This window comes from Amblyraja radiata, chromosome 7, assembly GCF_010909765.2.
Source record: "Amblyraja radiata isolate CabotCenter1 chromosome 7, sAmbRad1.1.pri, whole genome shotgun sequence".
NCBI lineage: Eukaryota > Metazoa > Chordata > Chondrichthyes > Rajiformes > Rajidae > Amblyraja > Amblyraja radiata.
This window is the reverse complement of record NC_045962.1, coordinates 54,598,888-54,622,383: the sequence shown is the minus strand read 5'-3', so window position 1 is coordinate 54,622,383 and position 23,496 is coordinate 54,598,888. Positions and strand designations below refer to the sequence as shown.

General features: G+C 41.4%; 2 protein-coding genes across 3 annotated transcripts in view; one reads left to right on the top strand and one right to left on the bottom strand.

The window, feature by feature from the left end:
• The window catches only part of LOC116975434 (secreted phosphoprotein 24-like), a 166,744-nt gene that overhangs the window by 7,606 nt on the left and 135,642 nt on the right, over positions 1–23,496 (top strand). The gene's annotated exons all lie outside the window — the stretch shown is intronic.
• LOC116975436 (secreted phosphoprotein 24-like) lies at positions 3,832–21,945 on the bottom strand. 2 transcript variants are annotated; one of them, XM_033024559.1, is made up of 9 exons: positions 21,816–21,945; positions 21,571–21,674; positions 20,840–20,968; positions 20,494–20,625; positions 6,624–6,668; positions 6,013–6,057; positions 4,931–4,975; positions 4,490–4,534; positions 3,832–3,912 (listed from the first exon to the last, which is right to left on the bottom strand). In XM_033024559.1, the coding sequence occupies exons 1-9, from the start codon at positions 21,865–21,867 to the stop codon at positions 3,862–3,864; spliced, it is 648 nt and encodes a 215-aa protein (XP_032880450.1). In that variant the 5' UTR covers positions 21,868–21,945; the 3' UTR covers positions 3,832–3,861. The 2 variants fall into 2 exon arrangements, with proteins under 2 accessions (XP_032880450.1, XP_032880449.1); XM_033024558.1 differs by lacking the exons at positions 3,832–3,912; positions 4,490–4,534; positions 4,931–4,975; positions 6,013–6,057; positions 6,624–6,668 and adding exons at positions 17,531–17,815; positions 18,381–18,425; positions 18,820–18,864; positions 19,707–19,751; positions 20,334–20,378.

Below are 23,496 nucleotides of genomic sequence, written 5' to 3'. Positions count from 1 at the left end.
TCTCATCAACCCCAAAGTCTCATTCCTTAAAAATGAAATTATTGGATATTTTAAACAAGATAAAAATCTAATGTTCGATCTGAACACCAACTTTGATGCAAGTGAAATAAGCCATCCTGGATGCAGAGGCTGGCATTAATCTACAGCAGCAACACATCAGAAGGTCCATAAGACAAAGAGGATCTCACATCAGCAGGTCCAACCGACCGGCTGACTCGAGCACAATGACTGGATGAACCTCTGTAGATCAGTGACATGCAAAACGTCTGGAAGCAAATACGTGAATATTTCATAATAATTTTATTTTGATTATATAGAATTGGATAAGTAGCAACGTCTGATGAAATGCATGGCACACCAAATATTCAAAAGCTTACTTTCTGCATAAGGAAGCTATCCTTTGGTTTATTCCCTGTGCCCAAAAAGGCAAGGATTACTGGTCCTAATGACTACAGGCCTGTTGCACTGACCGCTGTAGTCATGAAGACCCTTGAAAGGCTTGTGCTGGCCAAGCTGAAAAATATCACAAACCCACTGATGGACCCTCCGTAGTTTGAATATCAGGCCAATAGATCTGTGGATGACACAGTCAACCTGGGCCTGCACTTCATCCTCCAGCACCTAGACCGCCAGAACACCTATGCGAGGATCTTGTATATAGATGGAGGTACATCTTGTATGTTGCTTTTAGCTCTGCATTCAACACCATTGTGCCAGAGCTACTACACTCCAAACTTTATGAGTTCTGTGCCTGAACCCCTCTATCGGTGGATCACCAGCTTCCTGACAGACAGGAAGCAGCATGTGAGGCTGGAAAAGCACATCTAGGACCTGCAAACACTCAGCATAGGAGCACCGCAAGGCTGCGTACTCTCCCCTCTCCTCTATTCTCTCTACATCAATGACTGCACCTCCACTGACTCCTCTGTCAAGCTTCTCAAGTTTGCGGTCGACACAACCCTGATTGGACTGATCCAGGATGGGGAGGAATCTGCCTACAGACAGGAAGTGACAGAGCTGGCGTCCTGGTGCCATCGCAACAACCTAGAGCTCAATGCTCTTAAGACAGTGGAATTGATTGTAGACTTTAGGAGAGCTCCCCGTCCTCTCACCCCACTCACCATCAACAACACCACAGTCACATCTGTGGAGTCTTTTAAGTTCCTGGGAACCATCAACTCCAAGGACCTTAAGTAAAAGGAATTTACCTTGGTGCTCTGCCATTAAGTGACAACATGACATCCAATGACAGTTAGGAATGACACATAAAACAATAAACATTAATAATAAAACATTATTCATTAAACATGTGAATTAAATAAAATACCAGAGCAAAAGGAGGCTACAGAATTTTGGTTATTGAGTAGAGCTACTAGTCATGGAAAAAGGTATTTTTTGTCTGGCTGTGGCTGCTTTGATAGTTCGGATTCGCATTCCGGAGGAAAGTGATTCAAAGAGTTTGTGGCCAGGGTGAGAGGGGTCAGAGATGATCTTACCCGCTCGCTTCCTGGCCCTTGCAATGTACAGTTTGTTAATAGAGGGAAGGTTGCAGACAATAACCTTCTCAGCTGATCGGATGATTCACTGCAGCCTCCGGATGTCGTGCTTGGTGGCTGAGCCAAACCACACCATGATGGAAAAGGTGAGGACAGACAATGATGGCCGTATAAAATTAGACCATCATTGCCTGTGGCAGATTGTGCTTCCTCAGCTGCCGTTGGAGGTACATCCTCTGTTGGGCCTTTTTGACTGTGGAGTCGATGGTGGCCCCCCATTTAAGGCCCTTGGAGATGATGGTTCCCAGGAACTTAAAAGACTCCACAGATGTGACCGTGGTGTTGTTGATGGTGAGGGGGGGGAGGGGAGGGGGAGCTCTCCTAAAGTCTACAATGAATTCAACTGTCTTAAGACCATTGAGCTCCATTTGTTGCGACGGCACCAGGATGCCAGCTGTATCACTTCCTGTCTGTAGACTGATTCCTCCCCATCCTGGATCAGTCCAATCTAGGTTGAGGCGTCCGCAAACTTGAGAAGCTTGACAGAGGAGTCAGTGCAAGTGCAGTCATTGGTGTGGAAATGAGAGCGGAGAGTACACAGCCTTGCGGTGCTCCTATGCTGAGGGTCTGCGGGTCCGAGATGAGCTTTCCCAGCCTCACATGCTGCTTCCTGTCTGTCAGGAAGCTGGTGATCCACCGACAGAGGGGTTCAGGCACAGTCAACTTGGAAAGTTTGGAATGTAGTAACTCTGGCACAATGGTGTTGAATGCAGAGCTAAAATCGACAACCAAAATCCTTTCATAGATCCCCTGGCGATCTAGGTTCTGGAGGATGAAGTGCAGATCCAGGTTGACGGTGTCATCCATAGATCTATTGGCCCGGTATACAAACTGCAGAGGGTCCAGCAGGGTGTTCATGATATTTTTCAGCTTGGCCAGCACAAGCCTTTCAAGGGTTTCATGACTACAGAGGTCAGTGCGACAGGCCTGTAGTCATTGCTGACTGTGTGAGCAGTTGCCATCACTGGATGACTGTCATCTTGTTGATGTTCACTGCCAATCATAACTTGCATCCTCAACAGAAATTATTGGAATTGGATAAGTAACAGTTTCTGATGAAATGCATGGCACAGAAATGCAAGTTGACTAAGAAATCAAAAGCGTACTTTCTGCACAAGGAAGCTATCCTTGGGTATATTTCATCGATGGACGATGTGAAGACTTGAGCTTAAACTGACCCTGCAAATTGTTCAGAGTCCACAATCCCAGCAACAGGAATGTAATGGGGCCCACAGGATGAAATGTGGGATTTAGGAGTGGGTTGGTGGAGATATGCCAGCATGAATCACCTCTGAAAGAACTGCCCAGCTCAACACTCAGCTGAATGGTAAGCACTGGTTTATTTAGTTTGTCTGTTTACATTTTGTTAATATTTTAAATTAATTTCCAAAATGTTTCAAACAATTCTCCCACTCAACTAAATACCGGAGGCAATTTACAGCGGGCAATTAACCCAACGACCTGCACATCTTTGGAAGGTGTGAGGAAACTGGAGCACCCAGGGGAACCGCAAGCAGTCACAGGGAGAACACGCAAACTCCACACAGTCAGCACCAGAAGTCAAGAATAAACTCGGTTCACTGGAACTGAAACAGCAGCTCTACCCGCTGCATCGTTGTACAGTGTTGAAGAATTCACCCACAGAACGAGAGAAAATATTCAACTGCAGCTTTGAGGAAAACACTCAATTCAATAATATCTAATCCTTAAATACACCCAACCCATCTCTCATTGGTCCCAAAATCTAATTATTTAAAAATGTAATTGTCGAAGACTTAAAAAAGCTAACGTAAGACATGAATGTCAAACTACTCAATTAAATCAATCTTGCTGCAAGTGAAATAAGCTATCGAGGATGCTGTGCCTGACATTAATATAGAGCAGCAAATAGTCGAACACATGAAGACTTTGCCAGACGGTGAATCTCCCACATCAGGAGTCCCACTGGACAAGGGAGGGAATGGCTGACGTGAGCACAATGACTGGATGAACCTCTGTAGATCAGTGACATGCTAAACAAATTCCAGGAACAAAACCATGAATATTTCTTAATAATTTTATTTAGATCCACAATGTATTAAATAATATAAAACAGCAATAAAACAGAATATTTACAATCAGTAGAATTTCCCAGTTACAGTGATATGTACAGTCAGGAGCTCCAGGCCCCTGTACTTGTATATGGGCAAGTACAGTACAGGTGACAGTGTCTTGTTTATTCTGAATGAGATCTGCTTGTGTTCACACCAAGTTCAGGTTCTCAGGAGTTTCATTCATGGCTAGTGTCTCCCTCTTGAGAACTCATTCACTTGTTTGAAGCCTCCTCCTGAGATAATTCTGTTGACTTGCTTTTCATCTGTTTGACAAGATAAATAATTACTATTTGAATATCATGTCCAGACACAAAGTTTAAATTATTTTAGTTCATAAATGGATAACTGGAGCCACTCTGAATTGTAAGTGCTGTAACTGCATAGTAAACACTTTACAAGCTGAGTTGCATTAAAATATTGATATACTGGGGCAGTGAGATAAATTATTAACATAATAGAGGTGAGTTCATCATCAGTTGGTCACGGCTGTGCTGATCTCCTCCTGCATCCCACTCGCACTCTCCCAGAACAGGTAATTATACTCTGTTAAATCTTGACAATCTCTGGGATGCTCCCGTAATGAAGCTGGTGGTTATATGTCCACACACCAGGATTGTCCTCATGGAGATTGCCTTTTCTAATTCTAGTTCAAAATTAAGTGAATACCAAACTTACACAGGGTGAAGTTGGCAATCCTCAGCCTCTGAACATCCAAAAGCATTTGTGCAACGATATCCCCTCCCCCTCTTTCTAATGAGTATGGGTAGTAATTTATTAATGAGAAGCCGGACCAAGCTTCTTTATCTTAACAATAGATATGGATTCTCTGATTATACTTACATTGGAAGACTCCTCGATAGATGTCTCTTCTGACTTGTCTTGCACCTGTGTGAAAATATTGATATTTATATATTCAGTATTAAACAATAAAAACTGTGAAGTAACCGCTGAACAAAACCTTTAATAAATGAATTGTAAAGGATGCCACATATCAGGGCAAATCAGGATTTGAGAATCTGTGTTGGAGTGGGAAAGTCCTCACTAAAATATTTGCATTTGCTGTGCTTAATGAAGCCTGGATAACATGAGGAGTGGGGTCTGTGGAGCCAACTCAACTATTCCCCCTCAGCCCAACTTCCCCAGGGGAATCAAACAATATAATCCTTTTTGAACTACATGAGCAACAATAAATGGCTGTCATCCTCTATTCCAACATAGTTCAACCCAAGATATTAAACAATATCAGAAAAATAATTTGAAAAGGTTTCTGCTTATACTCACATCGTCTGAATCTTCGAGTGATGTCTCTGTTGATTTGGTTTTGTCCTATTTGGAAATAATATCATATACTTAGTACAGAATAATAATAAGTAATTTTGAAAATATATTAACTGCTATCAGATTTCTGAAACAATCACATCTTTCTCACAAATTTCCTGGAAGTGCTGCCACATACTCTTGATTCTAACTTTCCCCAATTCAGTTTATCGTTGTTTTTTGTTTTTGTTTTTTGCACTGCTTCAGATTGTACTACAGTTTTACAGATTGGATAATGTTGTGTTCATCAATATTGAATGCTACTGAACAAGGAACTTCATTGCATCCTGGTGTATATGACAATAGACTAATTTGTATCTGCAATTACCTGCATGAACAAGTATTAAATATTGATTTCTAATGGAGTTCTTATTCATTGTAAAGTTTCTGGTCATTTCAGACGTGTGGTTCGGTACAAGTGGAGCAAGCTATTAGAATTATCTGTTGCCTTTGTTACAAGAGGACTTGAGCACAAGAGTACTACAATGACATGGAATATTTGTGTGTGTTGTGTACATTTTTGGTCTCCTTGTCTAAGGAAGGATATGCTTGATATAAGGAGTGAAGCAAAGGTTCACAAGGATGGGTCCTGGAATGGTGCATCTGCCGCATGATGAGAGACAGAGTAGGCTTAGACCTTTACAGGTGAGGTGATTGCCTCTCAATGGACATAATTATGATAATGTGTGGCAGGAGTGAGAGAGGGGATGTTTCTACTCTCTTAGGTGTTTGAAGCTAAAGTAATGGATAGATCAATTAGGATTGAGCTCGGGAAGAACCTCTTCACTGGGAGGTGGACTTTGGGTCTCATCCCAGAGACCAAAGGAGGATCAGTCTCTAAGTTCAGTCAAGGGTTACAAATTTAGTTTAGTAAAGATGTGTTGAGGTGAAGATAATATTCAAAGACCACTCAGTACTTTCCCTTGTACTGTTTGGAATGAACATATCCATTTAAATCCTTCCACCACATTCTGACAGATCAGCCTACGTTCTACACCTTAATATAGTTCAGAATCAAGCGATAACAATTCACAAATTAAACTTACATTTGAAGATTCTTCCAGTGAAGGTTCTTCTGACTTGCTTTCCACCTGTATGAAAGCATTAACATTTAGGAAATAAGCAGAGGACGGGTTTGGTAGATAAAAAGCATTACTAGATTTGCTCCAAATGCTAGGCTAGAATATTGAATTATAAATGAGGGATTCTTAACCCTACATTCCTGAGTATTGATTCAATGAAGTAGTGTTGGACTGAGGAAGCTGAATTGAAAGTCTACATTGGCCCAGTATTCAATAAAATGCCTGGTAAAGTGGCTGTGCAGAGTCAATTGATATTCCTGCGACAGGTAACACAGCCATCGACTTAAATGAAGCTCTGGTATCCCTGCAGGAAGGATTTGTACTCAGTGACGACTATTGGTGTCAGCCTAGTAGACACTGCTCCTGTAATTTTGTTTTGTTGATGCTAAGTTCATCTTCAGTGGACACCAGGTCCATTATACAATGAAATTATATATCAAAATCCCCTCCCTCCACATCAGACTGAGACAACACGCTTTCTCACTTACCATTCTGAATGGAAAAGCTAACACTTCATTGCTAACAATTGAGATCAACAATAGAAATCATCTGACAAAATACTAGTTAATACTCACACTTGAGGTTTCCTCTAGTGATGTCTCGTTTGATTTGCTTTGAGCCTGTTTGAAGAAATTTAAGATCTTTATAACAAGAACTAAAGAAAGATTTTGTAAAATATTTCATGTTAAAAATCTCACTATTGCCGAAGTGTATAACAGTGCAGTTACCTCAATACTGGTTTCATTGGATTCTGTTGAGTCACTCTCGCTGTCAATGGTCTTCAGACCTTCACACTCCACATCTATGTCAGCCACTTTATCAGCAAAATATTCCACGTGGCTTGTGCAAAACCCTTTCTCCTGTGAAAATATAGCATAATGCAGGGAAATTATTCACCGATCAAAACTCAACTAAATTAAAGTAATTAATATATAACTCAATTAACAAGCTTTTGTTTAATACAACTCAGTATGTATGGTCAATTCTATGATATAATTTACATATATAGGGCTTACTATGATGTTGCTCATTACACACAAAAATTCTAATAGTTTACAATATAACTCTGGACTCACAGCAATGTTCTTAGGACGGAAGGTGCAACTGGGATCATCGAATTCCTGTCCAGAATTCTTGGAGCAGACTGTTTCTTTCACGGAGAATGTTAAATCCACGTTGTATGACAGCTTACCCGTGCGATAGGTCTGTTGAAAAGAAAATAGTTTATTGATTAATTATTCTATCTGTTGTTCTTACAATGATCTGATCAAGCTTAGATGTACACAGGTCTTTTCTTCAGCAGATGTTTACATTGGCTGTGCCAGTATCATCACCCATAATGAGCAAAATACTTAAATAGCCCAAAGGCAAAATTCCAACCTTAATTCCAAATCAAGTCTAATCTGAGATTCAAGGTTTAAGTACAGATTTGGGATTTAAATTTTTGATCTAATATTCATTGAAAACTATGTGAAATAATATAGAGCACATGTTTAGTAATTAAATCCTCATGTTTAAACCTTATCTGAACTCATACTTATCTCATACTTCTAATCAGATGGATGACGCTATTTAACCCATCAAGCCTATACTGGCACCCAGCAGAACAATCCCATCTGTCCTATTCCCCCTCTTTATATTCCCCTCCAACCCTTCAACTGATTCTCACCCTCACATGCTCACCTCTTCCCCTTTGATTCTGTTTGCCATGAAACTCCTCTGGGGATTATTCATAGAAGCCAATTAACTTGCACTCAGCCACATCCTCACAGAACGTAGAGTGTGAAACACAATTAAACCAGGGCATACTTACAGTTGTTACACCTCTCCTGGTGATCGCACACAAGTTTGTGATCTCGGTGATTTCATTCAGTTTTGCAACAGAGGTTCTCAGAGCATCCTTGGTGCTTGGCACTCCTGCAGAGAGAGAAGGAAAGTTGTACAAGAGATTCAAACAAGCATCGGTGAAGTAACTTTGCCTGTTGGTTAATTATTGCTGACTAAAGCTCATTACCAGTAACTCATTGCTTTCTGAAGCGCTCCCTCTCCCCAGTACCTACCTGAGCAGTGGAGGATCTGCACGGCAGTGATGGCGAGGAGGAAGGATTTCATTCTGCCTTGTGTAGGATCAGCCGGCTGGGTTCTCAGAGTAAAGTTGCTGCTTCTCTCTCTCGATCTGCCTGCACCTCGCTGCCTTCGGTCTTTATACCCTGCTCCTCATCCACATACAAACACTGACTCATGTTTGCTCAATTTGTTAATCGTGGTCACCGGAACCAGATGAAAGGTGGGCTGTGATTATGGGCAGAGCTTCCTCATAGAATCGTCATCATGTTTAGATTTGGTGGTAAAATATGAAAATATGAAATAGTAGATTCACAGAGGAGAAGAAACTACCAACTCTGGTTTGCACAAAACCACTTTTCAAATATATAAATTTGGGGATGATTTATTTGCAGTGCACTGCCAAAACCCTGGGAATGACCTGGAATTTCCATAATACTGCTGCAGTGTCAGCAAACTAAAGTTTCTGGTCACTGACTTCAGAAAACAAGATGGAGTACCCACTGCAGTCTACATCAATGGTGCTGAAATGGAGATGATCAAGTGGTTCCAATTCCTAGGCATAGATATCATCAACAATTAGTTCTGAGCCAACCACATTGAAGCTACCGACAGGAAAGTACAACAATGCCTCTACTTCATAAGTTCATTGATTAAAGGGGCAGAATCCGGCCATTTTATCCATCATGTCTACTCCCCATTTCAATCATGGCTGATTTATCTTTCCCCTCAACCCTATTCTCCTGCCTTCTCCCCGTAACATCTGAAACCTTTACTAATCAAGAATCTGCCAAACTCCTCCTTAAAAATATCCTTTTCAGCAATCTGTGGCAATGAATTTCACAGATACACCTTACTCTGACAAAGGAAATTCTACCTCATCTTCTTTCAATAGCTATGGCCTCTGATCCTAGACTCTCTCATGAGTGGTAACAACCTCTCCCCATTCACTGTATCCGAGCTTTTCACTCTTCTGTAAGTTTAAATGAGATTGCCCATCATGCTTCTAAACTCCATCGAGTACTGGCCCAGTGCTGCCAAAGGTGTATCGTATGTTAACCCAATCATTCCTGGGATCATTCTCATAAACCTCCTCTGGACGCTCTCTAATGCCAGCACATCCTTCCTCTTCAGAGGTGTTAAGACACTCACCATATTTCAAATAAACCTTAGTAATGTCTACATATGCCCCTTGGAAAGCATCGCATCAGGATGGATCAAAGCGTGGTTTGCAACAACTCAGCGCAGGATCACAAAAAGCTCAGAGAGTCCAAAATGCCAAGTAAACTCGCCTTCATCCCCAATTACCCCATTGACTCTATCTACACTTCTTACTGGCTGGGGAAAGCCAACACAATCAAGATCCAACTCACATCGCTCTTCCTCCGTCTTCCATCTAGCAGTCAATACAAAAGCTCGAAAGCACGTACCATCAGATTCAAGGACAACTTCTTCCCAATTGTTATCAAACTCTTGAATGTCCCCTCATATGCTGAGGATGAACTCCTGATCCTTCAATCTATCTTGTGATGCTTGTTATATCTTTAACCCACACTTTCCCTGTAGCTGTTATGCTATATTGTGCACTCTGTTTATTTTCTCTTTGTATTAACTCTTGTACTCATGTATGGTGTGGATATCAGAGTTGAGTTTGGATATGGTCAAGAGGCTTAAGCATCGTATGAAGTGAAAACAGAACAATTAAATTCTTATTGCAACAGCATAGCCAGCCTTGACACTGTCGACAAAATACATTGTGATGCATCCTGATAGGATGCTTTCTACGGTGCTAACTTACGCATTAACTTGGCAATCAGTTGATCTATATTACTATAAGTTTGATCTTGACCACTTCCTGTTGTTCTGTATATTGATTTTAGAAAAAACATTGCCATTTACGGAAGTGGTTTTTGGCCATCTTACTCAGCGTCCCCCTCCGCTGCGCAGGACAAGAGGAATTTTCCCATCGATGAAAAATAAAAGAGTTATTAGTGTTTAAGAAATGTTGAGATTCTCTCTCCTAAAGGCCACGCCCCTAAAACCCGGCAGTGTTAAGTGCCTCAGTCATTCTCTGCAAGATGGGGGAGCGAGAGGGTCACGTCTCTCAGTCTGAGCTGTGAATAACACTGAACACATGTCTACTAAACTGTGGGTACACAAAAATGCTGGAGAAACTCAGCAGGTGCAGCAGCATCTATGGAGCGAAGGAAATAGGTAACGTTTCGGGCCGAAACCCTTCTTCAGACTTACTCTACTAAACTGTGAATGGTTTTACTGACCTGTCAGTGCCCTTATTGTGGTTTTAAAATATAGTTTGGAAATGCTAAAGCTGTGTTGCCTTTGGTTTGGAAATGCTAAAGCTGTGTTGCCTTTGGTTTGGAAATGCTAAAGCTGTATTGCCTTTGGTTTGGAAATGCTAAAGCTGTGTTGCCTTTGGTTTGGAAATGCTAATGCTGTATCGCCTTTGGTTTGGAAATGCTAAAGCTGTGTTGCCTTTGGTTTGGAAATGCTAAAGCTGTGTTGCCTTTGGTTTGGAAATGCTAAAGCAGCATTGCCTTTGGTTTGGAAATGCCAAAGCTGTGCTGCCTAATTAGAGTTGCCTTGCCTAATTAAAGTTGCCTTGCCTTCTATATAATTAAAAGTCTAATCTTGACCACTTCCTGCTTGCGCTTTATATTGATTTTAGAAAAAACGCTACCATGTACGGCTGTGATCTTTGGCCATCTTACTTAGTCTCCCTCTGCTCATCAGGTGTCGAGGATTTTTACCATTGATGAAAAATAAAAGAGTTATTAATGTTTAAAAAATGTTGAGATTCTCTCTCCTGTCAATCACACCATGAAGGCCACGCCCCTTCTGGTGGGAGGGGGGGAAGGGAATATAAAACCCAGAAGATTGGGCATGGCTCAGTCTCTGCAAGATGGAGGAGGGAGAGGTCACGACTTGCTGTCTTTAGTGGACTTGCACCCTGCTTGAAGTGGTAAGAAACTGCACTTGAATTTGGTGGCCTTGCACCCTGCTTGAAATTGAATTTCAAGGAATAGCTGTGAGTCAACTGCCAGTCCACCAGCCATGAGTGAGCTGCCAGCACAACAGGCTTGAGTTAGGCCACCAGCCCAAGAATCCATTCGGCCCACAATGTCCATACTAGCCCTCTGGAAACCAGTCCCTTCAGCCCACAACACCCATACTAGCACTCCAGAAAGCCCCTTCCCACCACTGGCCACCAATATTGGAATTGGTGGAGAGGTGAAATATTGTGTTGGGGGACCAGCCCTCCCGTATGATGCTGGGACCCAAAGGGTCCCACTTAGTCTAGTTATTTACTATTTTGCTTCTTGGTCTTTATTTCTGGCCCTGCCAAAAATGGGAAGGAATTTCTCTGTGTTCACCTTGTCAAAGCCATGACCCAGGGAAGGCACAGGAACACAGAGAATACAGCTGCTGTCTCAAATTTCCAGTGACTGGGTTCAATCCTGACCCTGGCTGCTGTCTATGTGGAGTTTGCATGTTTTACATTTGTCCCTGTGAGCTTCCTTCAGGTCTCCAGTTTCCTTGGACATTTCAAAAATGTGTGAATCACTTTGTAATTTACCCCTTATATGTGGATGATTGGTAGAATGTGGGGAGAATAAAATGTGTTAGTGGAGGGTTGGGATATGTGTGTAGGTGCCTGATGGTCAGCAAAGACTCAGTGGATGAAAGGCCTTGTCCATGCAGTATCTCTCCAGAACTCCATCAGTTGGGAGTGAGGGCACGGCAGGATGTGAGGGGCGGAGGGCTGTGCAGCCTTTAGAGTTTAGGGAGAAGCAGCCGAACTGGCCCCTGTTCGTCCGCTGAGGACCGGAGAACCAGAGAAGAGGATGGAGGGAGCCGGCTACGGTGGTTGTGAGAGCTCCATTGTAGTTGAGAAAATGGTGCCAAAACATGATGACTCTTACATGCGTTCTCAGAGGAGTATATTTATGGTCTTTGTATTAATTGGTGATTATGTTTAGCTATGGCAGTAGCTTACTGAACTGTATGCAAAATAAATAAAATTCACTGTAAATCTGTACATATGACAATATAGAAGCATTGACCATTGAAAATTGATCAAGCATGATTACACCAAGATTTATACGGCTACATGTTCAACCTAATTTCTCTACTTTTGCTTTTGTCCCTGTGGAAATGAGTCCAATTGTCTTGAACTCTGCCTCTACTGCTACTTTCAGCGGACTGTCAATCAACACACGAGGACCTGTTTACATCACTTAGACACATTTTCAGATATTACTTGGTTTTCTTATTCTTCAGAACACTTTCCTGCACTTCCCTATGAATTTCGTTCAAGTGGATCGTAAAGTGGGATCTGAGCAACACTGCTAACCTTGGGAGTTGAAATGTCTTGAGTGAGTGGTATAAATATATTGTTGGCTGTGTGAGCAGTTGCTATCACTGGGATCACAGTCATCTTATTGACGTTCACTGCCAACCATAACTTGCATCCTCAACAGAAAGTATTGGAATTGGATAAATAACAGTTTCTGATGAAATGCGTGGCCCAGCAATGCAAGTTCACCAAGAAATCAAAAGCGTACTTTCAGCATAAGGAAGGTATCCTTTGGTTTATTTCATCGATGGACGAGGTGAAGACTTGAGCTTGAACTGTCCCTGCAAATTGTTCAAAGTCCACAATCCCAGCAACAGGAATGTAATGGGGCCCACAGGATGAAATGTGGGATTTAGGAGTGGGTTGGTGTATATATGCCAGCATGAATCACCTCTGGAAGCACAGCCAAGCTCAACCCTCAGCTGAATGGTAAGCACTGGTTTATTTAGTTTGTATGTTTACATTTTGTTAATATTTTTAATTACTTCCAAAATGTTGAAAACGATTCTACCACCAACGACATACAGCAATTTACAGCGGCCAACTAACCCAACGACCTGCACATCTTTGGGACGTGTGAGAAAGTTGGTGCACGCAGGGGAAACGCAAACTGTCACAGGGAGAACACGCAAACTCCACACAGACAGCACCAGAAGTCAAGATTGAACTCGGATCACTGGAACTTTGAATCAGCCGCTCTACCTGCTGCATCATTGTACACTGTTGAAATATTCACCCACTGTGCACCTACTGAACAAGAGAGAAAATATTCAAGTTACAGCTTTGAGGCAAACACTCATTTCAATAATATCTAATCCTTAAATACACACAACCCATTTCTCATTGGCCCCAAAATCTACTTCTTTAAAAATGTAATTTTTGGAGTGAAGTAATCCACGCGTCGTGAATAAAACAAATTTATTAGCAAATACAGCTTTTAAACACACGCGCATTAAGTGAGAGCTCAAGCAATGTCCCTGCTGTTGCTGTAGGACACACCCGTTGACTGATGAAGTTCTTCACGCCCAACTCCCACCAAACTCAGTCACGTGACCATCCCAGCCCTACTGATGAGGGTTCGGTCTATAAGGGGTTACCACTGTAGTAATCCACGCGTTGTGAATAAAACTATCTTTATTAGCAAATACAGCTTTTAAACACACGAGTGTTAAGTGAGAGCTCAAACGAAGTCCCTGCTGTTGCCGTCGGACATATCCGTTTACTGATGACGTTCTTCACTCCCAACTCCCGCCAAACTCAGTCACGTGACCATCCCAGCTCTATTGACGAGGGTTCGATCTATAAGTGTCTCAACCACCAGATGGCGCCATAGGAGACTTTAACAAGCTAACAATACAAGATATTAATGTCAAACAACCCAAATAGTTCAATCAATAGGTGCAGGATTAGGCTATTTGGCCCTTCGGTCCAGCACCACCATTCACTGTGATCATGGCTGATCATCTACAATCAGTACCCCATTCCTGCCTTATCCCCATATCCCCTGACTCCACTATCTTTAAGAGCAGTATCTAGCTCTCACTTGTAAGTATCAAGAGAACCGGCCTCCACCGTCCTCTGAGGCAGAGAATTCCACAAACTCACAACTCTCTGTGAGAAAAAGTGTTTCCTCATCTCCGTTCTAATTAGCTTTCACCTTATTCTTAAACTGTGGTCCCTGGTTCTGGACTCCCCCAACATCGGGAACATGTTTCCTGCCTCTAGCATGTCCATACCCTTAATAATCTTATATGTTTAAATAAGACCCCATCTCATCCTTCTAAATTCCAGAGTATACAAGCCCAGCCGCTTCATTCTCTCAGTATTTGACAGTCCCGCCATCCCGAGAATTAACCTCGTGAACTTACGCTGCACTCCCTCAATAGCAAGAATGTCCTTCCTCAAATTTGGAGACCAAAACTGCACATAATACTCCAGGCGTGGTACCACCAAGGCCCTGTACAACTGCAGAAGGACCTCTTTGCTTCTATACTCAACACCTCTTGTTATGAAGGCCAACATGCCATTCGCTTTCTTCACTGCCTACTTTCCTGCATGCTTACTTTCATTGACTGATGAACAAGGACCTATGTGGAACGTTATCAAATGCTTTCTGAAAGTCTAGGTACACTACATCCACTGACTCTCCATTTTCCTAGTTACATCCTGTTTAACTTCCCCTTTTCCCAACTTGACACCATTTAGATAATTATCTGGCGATCGCTTCGCCGAACTCCTCCGCTCAGTTCGCAATAACCAACCTGATCTCCCGGTGGCTCAGCACTTCAACTGCCCCTCCCATTCCGAATCCGACCTTTCTGTCCTGGGCCTTCTCCATGGCCAGAGTGAGGACCACCGTAAATTGGAGGAGCAACACCTCATATTTCGCTTGGGCAGTTTGTACGCCAGCAGTATGAACATTGACTTCTCTAATTTCAGGTAGTCATTACTTTCTCCTCCCGTTCTCAGCTTTCCCTCAGCATGCTGGCTCGACCTCTTCCTTTCTTCCTCCCCCCCACCCCCCCCCCCCCACCCTCACATCAGTCTGAAGAAGGGTTTCGACCCGAAACGTTGCCTATTTCCTTTGCTCCATAGATGCTGCCTCACCCGCTGAGTTTCTCCAGCATTTTTGTCTACCTTCGATTTTCCAGCATCTGCGGTTCCTTCTTAAACTAATTATCTGCCTTCCTGTTTTTGCTACCAAAGTGGATAACCTCACATTTATCCACATTAAATTGCATCTGCCATGCATCTGCCCACTCTTCCAACCTGTCCAAGTCAACCTGCATTCTCATTGCATCCTACTCACAATTCACAGCATTGTGTCATCTGCAAATTTGCTAATGTTACTTTGAATTCCATCATCTAAATCATTGATGTATATCGTAAATAGCTGTGGTCCCAGCACCGAGCCTTGCGGTACCCCACTAGTCACTGCCTGCCATATTGAAATCCCTACTCTTTGTTTCATGTCTGCCAACCAATTTTCTATCCATGTCAGCACTATATCCCCAATACAATGTGCCCTAATTTTGCCCAATAATCTCCTATGTGGGACCTTATCTAATGCTTTCTGAAATTCTAGGTACACTACATCCACTGGCTCTCCCTTGTCCATTTTCCTAGTTACATCCTCAAATAATTCCAGAAGATTCGTCAAGCATGATTTCCCCTTCGGAAATCCATGCTGACTCGGACCGATCCTGTTAGTGCTATCCAAATGTGCTGCAGTATCTTCCCCACCACCGATGTCAGGCTACCAGGTCTATAATTCCCTGTTTTCCCTGACGTGAGCACAATGACTTCGCCCCCAATCCAGCAGGCAAACTCTGTAATGAGTTTCCTGCAAAACGAAAACCAATCCCAGAGGTAAGTTTAAAACTTACCTTGTTGGTTGAAACTTACCGCTAGACAGCGCAAATGCTGCCGTCAGTCGGCTCATTTGCGCAAAGCGAGTCAACGTAATGACGCGCCAAGTGGGATGACGGCCTTCTTCACGTAGTCACTCACGTGACTCCGAAGTAAAATCCTCTCATAGGTCCCCTGGCGGTCTAGGTGCTGGAGGATAAAGTGCAGGCCCAGGTTGACTGCAACATCCACAGATCTATTGGCCCGATATGCAAACTGCAGAGGGTTCATCAGAGTTCATGATATTTTTCAGCTTGGCCAGCACAAGCCTTTCAAGGGTTTCATGATGTATCCTCAATAAGGATTGTATCATAATTGTATAATAGTTTATTATGGATATATGTTTGTATTATATTGTGGTGGTGGGTTCTGGCTTGTTTTATTGAAGTATAAATATTATTTTTTAATAATTGAATACATTTTTTGATAAATTAAAAACAATTTTTTTTTTAAAGGGTTTCATGACTACAGAGGTCAGTGCGACAGGCCTGTAGTCATTGCTGACTGTGTGAGCAGTTGCTATCACTGGATCACAGTCATCTTGTTGACGTTCACTGCTAATCATAACTTGAATCCGCAACAGAAATGATTGAAAATGGATAAATAACAGATTCTGTTGAAATGCATGGCACAGAAATGCATGTTCACCAAGAAATCAAAAGCATACTTTCTGCATATGGAATCTATCCTTTGGTTAATTCCATAGATTGATGATGTGAAGACTTGAGCTTGAACTGACCCTGCAAATTGTTCAGAGTCCATAATCCCAGCAACAGGAATGTAATGGGGCCCACAGGATGAAATGTGGGATTTAGGAGTGGGTTGGTGGAGATATGCCAGCATGAATCACCTCTCAAAGAACTGCCCAGCTCACCACTCAGTTAAATGGTAAGCATTGGTTTATTTAGTTTGTCTGTTTACATTTTGTTAATATTTTTAATTAACTTCCAAAATGTTTAAACAATTCTCCCACTCAACTACATATCGGAGGCAATTTACAGCGGGCAATTAACCCAACGACCTGCACATCTTTGGAAGGTGTGAGGAAACTGGAGCACCCTGGGGAAACGCAAGCAGTCACAGGGAGAACACGCAAACTCCACACAGACAGCACCAGAAGTCAAGATTGATCTTGGTTAACTGGAACTGTGAAGCAGCAGCTCTACCCGCTGCATCGTTGTACAGTGTTGAAGAATTCACCCAATGAACGAGAGAAAATATTCAAGCTGCAACTTTGAGGAAAACAGTCAATTCAATAATATCTAATCCTTAAATACACCCAACCCATCTCTCATTGGCCCCAAAATCTAATTATTTAAAAATGTAATTGTTGAAGACTTTAAAAAGCTAACGTAAGACATGAATGTCAAACTACTTAAATAAATCAATCTTGCTGCAAGTGAAATAAGTTATCTAGGATGCTGTGCCTGATGTTAATATAGAGCAGCAAATAGTCCAACACATGAGGACTTTGCCAGACGGTGAAGCTCCCACATCAGGAATTCCTACTGGACAAGGGAGGGAACGGCTGACGCGAGCACAATGACTGGATGAACCTCTGTAGATCAGTGACATGCTAAACAAATTCCGGAAACAAAGCCGTGAATATTTATTAATAATTTTATTTAGATCCACAATGTATTAAATAATAATAAACAGCAATAAAACAGAATATTTACAAACAGTAGAATCTCCCATTTACAATGATATGTGCAGTCAGGAGCTCCAGGCCCCTGTCCTTGTATATGGGCAAGTACAGTACAGGTGACAGTGTCTTGTTTATTCGGAATGAGGTCTTCTTGTGTTCACACTGAGTTCAGACTCTCAGGAGTTTCATTCATGGTTAGTGTTTCCATCTTGTGACCTCATTCCCTCATTTGAAGACTCCTCCTGAGATAATTCTGTTGACTTGCTTTTCATCTGTTTGACAAGATAAATAATTACTATTTGAGAATCATGTCCAGATGCAAAGTTTAAATAATTTTAGTTTATAAATGGATAACTGAAACCAGTCAGAATTGTAAGTGCTTTAATTGCAGAGTAAACTCTTTACAAGCTGAGTTGCATTAAAATATTGATGTACAGGGGCATTGAGGTAAACTATTAATGTAATAGAGGTGAGTTCATCATCAGTTGGTCACGGCTGTGCTGATCTCCTCCTGCATCCCACTGGCACTCACCCAGAACAGTTAATTATACTTGGTTAAATCTTGACAATCTCTGGGATGCTCCCCTAATGAAGCTGGTGGTTATATGTCCACACACCAGGATTGCCCTCAAGGTGATTGCCTTTTTCTAATTCTAGTTCAAAATTAAGTGAAGACCAAACTTATACAGGGTGAAGTTGGCAATCCTCAGTCTCTGAACATTTGTGCAACAATATCCTCTCCCCATTTTTCTAATGAGTTTGGGTAGTAACTTAATAAAGAGAAGCCTAATCAAGCTTTAACTTAACAATAGATACGGATTCCCTGATTATACTTACATTGGAAGACTCCTCAATTGATGTCTCTTCTGATTTGTTTTGTTCCTGTGTGAAAATATTGATATTTATATATTCAGTATTAAATAATAAAGATTGTGAAGTAACCACCGAACAAAACCTTTAATGAATGAATTGTAAATGATTATATGAGGGAAATTCAGGATTTGAGAATCTGTGTTGGAGCGGAAAAGTCCTCATAAAAATATTTGCATTCGCTCTGCTTAATGAAGCCTGATAACATGAGGAGTGGGGTCAGTGGAGCCAACTCAACAATTCCCCCTCAGCCCAACTTCCCCAGGGAAATCAAACAATATAATCCCTTTTGGACTGCATTGAGCAACAATGAATGATTGTCTCATCCTCTATTCCAACATAGTTCAACCCAAGATAGTAAACAATATCAGAAAGATAATTTGAAAAGATTTCTGCTTATACTCACATTGACTGGATCCTCGAGTGATGTCTCTGTTGATTTGGATTTGTCCTGTTGGGAAATAATATCATATACTTAGTACAAAACAATAATTAGTAATTATTTTTAAATATATAAACTGCTATCAGACTTCTGAAACAATCACCTCTTTCTGCAATTACCTGCATGCACAAATATTAAATATTGATTTCTAATGGAGTTCTAATTCATTGAAAAGTTTCCGGTCATTTCAGACTTGTGGTTGAGTACAAATGGATCAAGTTATTAGAAGGCAAATGATCTGTTGCCTTTGTTACAAGAGGACTTGAGCACAAGAGTACTACAATGACATGGAATCTTTGTGTGTGCTGTGTACAATTTTGGTCTCCTTATCTAAGGAAGGATATGCTTGATATAAGGAGTGAAGCAAAGGTTCACCAGGATGGATCCTGGAATGGTGCATCTGCCACGTGATGAGAGACAGAGTAGGGTTAGACCTTTACAGGTGAGGTGATTGCCTCTCAATGGACATAATTATGATAATGTGTGGCAGGAGTGAGTGACGGGATGTTTCTACTCTCTCAATTGTCTAAAGCTAAAGTAATGGATAGATCAATTAGGATTGAGCTCGGGAAGAACCTCTTCACTGGACGGTGGAATTTCGATCTATCATCTCAGAGAACTAAGGAGGCTCAGTCACTAAGTTCAGTCAAGGGTTACTGTTTCAGTTTAGTAAAGATGTGTTGAGGTGTTGAAGATAATATTCAAAGACCACTCACTACTCCCCCTTCTACTGTTTGGAACGGACATATTATGAGTAAAAATTCTTCCAAAGTATTCTGACAGATCAGTCTACATTTTACACCATAATATAGTTCAGAATCAAGAGATAACAATTCACAAATTAAACTTACATTTGAAGAATCTTCCAGTGAAGTTTCTTCTGACTTGCTTTCCACCTGTATGAAAGCATTAACATTTAGGAAATAAGCAGAGGACGGGTTTGGTAGAGAACAAGCATTAATAGTTTCCCTCCAAATGCTAGGCTAGAATATTGAATTGTAAATCAGAGGTTGTTAATCCAACATTCCTGAGTATTGATTCAATGAAGTAGTGTTGGACTAAGGAAGCTCAACTGAAAGTCTCACTCTCTACATTGGCCCAGTATTCAATAAAATGCCTGGTAAAGTGGCTGTGCAGAGTCAATTGACATTCCTGCGACAGGTAACACAGGCATCAATTGCCATCTACTTAAATTAAGCTCTGGTATCAAAATGAAGGATTTGTACTCAGTAACTACTATTGGTGTCAGCCTAGTAGACACTGCTCCTGTAATTTTGTCTTGTTGATGCTAAGCTCATCTTCAGTAGACACTAGGTTCATTATACAGTGAAATTATATATCAGAATCCCCTCCCTCCACATCAGACTGAGACAACACGCTTTCTCACTTACTATTCTGAATGGAAAAGCTAACACTTCATGGCTAACAATTGAGATCAACAAGATAAATCATCTGACAAATTACTAGTTAATACTCACACTTGAAGTTTCCTCTAGTGATGTCTCATTTGATTTGCTTTGAGCCTGTGTGAAGAAATTTACATTTAGATCTTTATAACAGGAACTAAATAAACATTTTGTAAAATAATTCATGTGTTAGAAGTCTCACAATTGCTGAAGTGTATAACTGTGCAGTTACCTCAATACTGGTTTCATTGGACTCTGCTGAGTCACTCTCGCTGTCAATTGTCTTCAGACCTTCACATTCCACATCAACGTCAGCCACTTTATCAGCAAAATATTCCACACGGCTTTTGCAAAACCCTTTCTCCTGTGAAAATAAAGCATAACGCAGGGAAATTATTCACCGATCAAAAATCAACTCTGAATCAGTAATTAAAATATAACTCAATTTACAGATTTTTGTTTAATATCACTCCGTATATATGGTCAATTCTATGATATAATTTACATATATAGGTCTTTCTATGATGTTACTATTATACGCAAAAATCTAATAGTTTACAATATAACTCTGGACTCACAGCAATGTCCTTAGGGCGGAAGGTGCAACCGGAATCATCAAATTCCTGTCCAGAATTCTTGGAGCAGACAGTTTCTTTCACGGAGAATGTTAAATCCACATTGTATGACAGTTTACCCGTGCGATAGGTCTGTTGAAAAGAAAACAGTTTAGTGATGTATTATTCTATCTGCTGTTCTTATAATGATCTGATCAAGCTTAGATGTACACAGGTCTTTTCCTCAGCAGATGATTACATTGGCTGTGCCAGTATCATCACCCATAATGATCAAAAAACTTAAGTAGCCCAAAGGTAAAATTCCACCCTTAATTCCAAATCAAGAGTAGTCTGAGATTCAAGATTTAAATAAAGATTAGGGATTTTAATTCTTGATCTGATATTCATTGAAAACTGTATAATAATATAGAGCACATGTTTAGTAATTAAACCCTCACATTTAAATGTTATCTGAACAGACACATTATCTCATACTTCTAATCAGACGGTATGAGGCTATTTAACCCATCAGGCCTATACTGGCACCCAGCAGAACAATCCCATCTGTCCAATTCCCCCTCTTTATATTCCCCTCCAACCCTTCAACTGATTCTCACCCTCACATGCTCACCTCTTTGATTCTATTTGCCATGAAACTCCTCTGGTGATAATTTATAGTAGCCAATTAACTTGCACTCAGATACATCCTTACAAAACATAGCGTGTGAAATACAATTAAACCAGGGCACACTTACAGTTGTTACACCTCTCCTGGTGATAGCACACAGGTTGGTGATCTCAGTGATTTCATTCAGTTTTGCAACTGAGGCTCTCAGAGCATCCTTGGTGCTTGGCACTCCTGCAGAGAGAGGGCAAGTTGTACAAGACATTCAAACAAGCGTCGGTGAAGTATTTTTGCATGTTGGTGAATTATCACTGACTGAAGCTCATTACCAGTAAATCATTGCTTTTTGATGCCCTCCCTTTCCCCAGTACCTACCTGAGCAGTGGAGGATCTGCACGGCAGCGATGGCGAGGAGGAAGGATTTCATTCTGCCTCGTGTGGGATCAGCCAGCTGGGTTCTCAAAGTAAAGTTGCTGCTTCTCTCTCTCGATCTGCCTTCACCTCGCTGCCTTCAGTCTTTATACCCTGCACCTCAACCACATTCAAACACTGACTCATGTTTGCTCAACGTGTTAATCGTGGTCACCGGAACCAGATGAAAGGTGGGCTGTGATTACCGGCAGAGCTTCCTCCTAGAATCGTCATCATGTTTAGATTTGGTGGTAAAAGTATGAAATCAGATTTGCCTCAAAATATGAAATAGTAAATTCACAGAGGAGAAGAAACAATCAACACTGATTTGCACAAAACCGCTTCACAAATATTAATTTGGGGGATTATTTATTTGCAGTGCACTGCCAAAACCCTAGGAATGACTTTGAATTTCCAGAATACTGCTGCAGGAAAAATGAGCAATGTCAGCAAACTATAGGAGCTGGTCACTCACTGCAGAAAACGAGATTGAGTACCCACTGCAGTCTACTTCATTGGTGCCGAAGTGGAGATGATCAAGGGGTTTCAATTCCTAGGCATAGATATCACCAACAATTAGTTCTGAGTCAAGCACTTTGAAGCTACTGACAGGAAAGCACACCAATGCCTCGACTTCATAAGTTCATTGATTAAAGGGGCAGAATCAGGAATTTGGTCCATCAAGTCTACTCCCCATTTCAATCATGGCTGATTTATCTTTCCCCTCAAACCCATTCTCCTGCCTTGTCCCCGTAACATCTGACACCTTTACAAATCAAGAATCTCCAAACTCCTCCTTAAAAATATCCTTCTCAGCTATCTATGGCAATTAATTTCACAGATACACCTAACTCTGACTAAAGAAATTCCTCCTCATCTCCTTTCTAAAGCCTCTGATCCTAGACTCTCCCATGAGTGGAAACATCCTCTCCACATTCACTCTATCCAGGCTTTTCACTATTCAGTAAGTTTCAATGAGAACGCCCATCATGCTTCTAAACTCCAGCGAGTACAGGCCCTGTGCTGTCAAAGGTGCATCATATGTTAACCCAATCATTCCTGGGATCATTCTCATAAACCTCCTCAGGACGCTCTCTAATGCCAGCACATCCTTCCACAGATACTTCTTCAGAGGTGTTAGGATATTCACCATATTTCAAATAAACCTAAGTAATGTCTACATATGCCCCTTGGAAAGCATTGTATCAGGATAGATCAAAGCGTGGTTCTTCAACAGCTCTGCGCTGGACCACAAGAAATCTCAGAGGGTTGTGAACGTAGCCCAAAATGGCAAGTAAACTTGCCTTCATCCCCCATTGCCCCAGTGACTCTACCTACACTTCTTACTGGCTGGAGAAAGTCAACACATTCAAGAACCAACTCACATCCCCGTCAATCCCTCTTCCCCTGTCTTCTATCAAGCAGTCAATACAAAAGCGTGAAAGCATGTACCATCTGATTCAAGGACAACTTCTTCCCAATCAAACTCTTGAACGAACCCTCATACTTCCGGAAGTGGCGGCGCTGCCCAAACAGCTGTGGCTCGCCTGCAGTCCGTCTGTCTTTCCTTTTTTTTGTTTTCTTTTGTTTTCATTTTGTCTTGTTAGCTGTATGTTTTAATCTATTTTTAGTGGTGTATATTTGG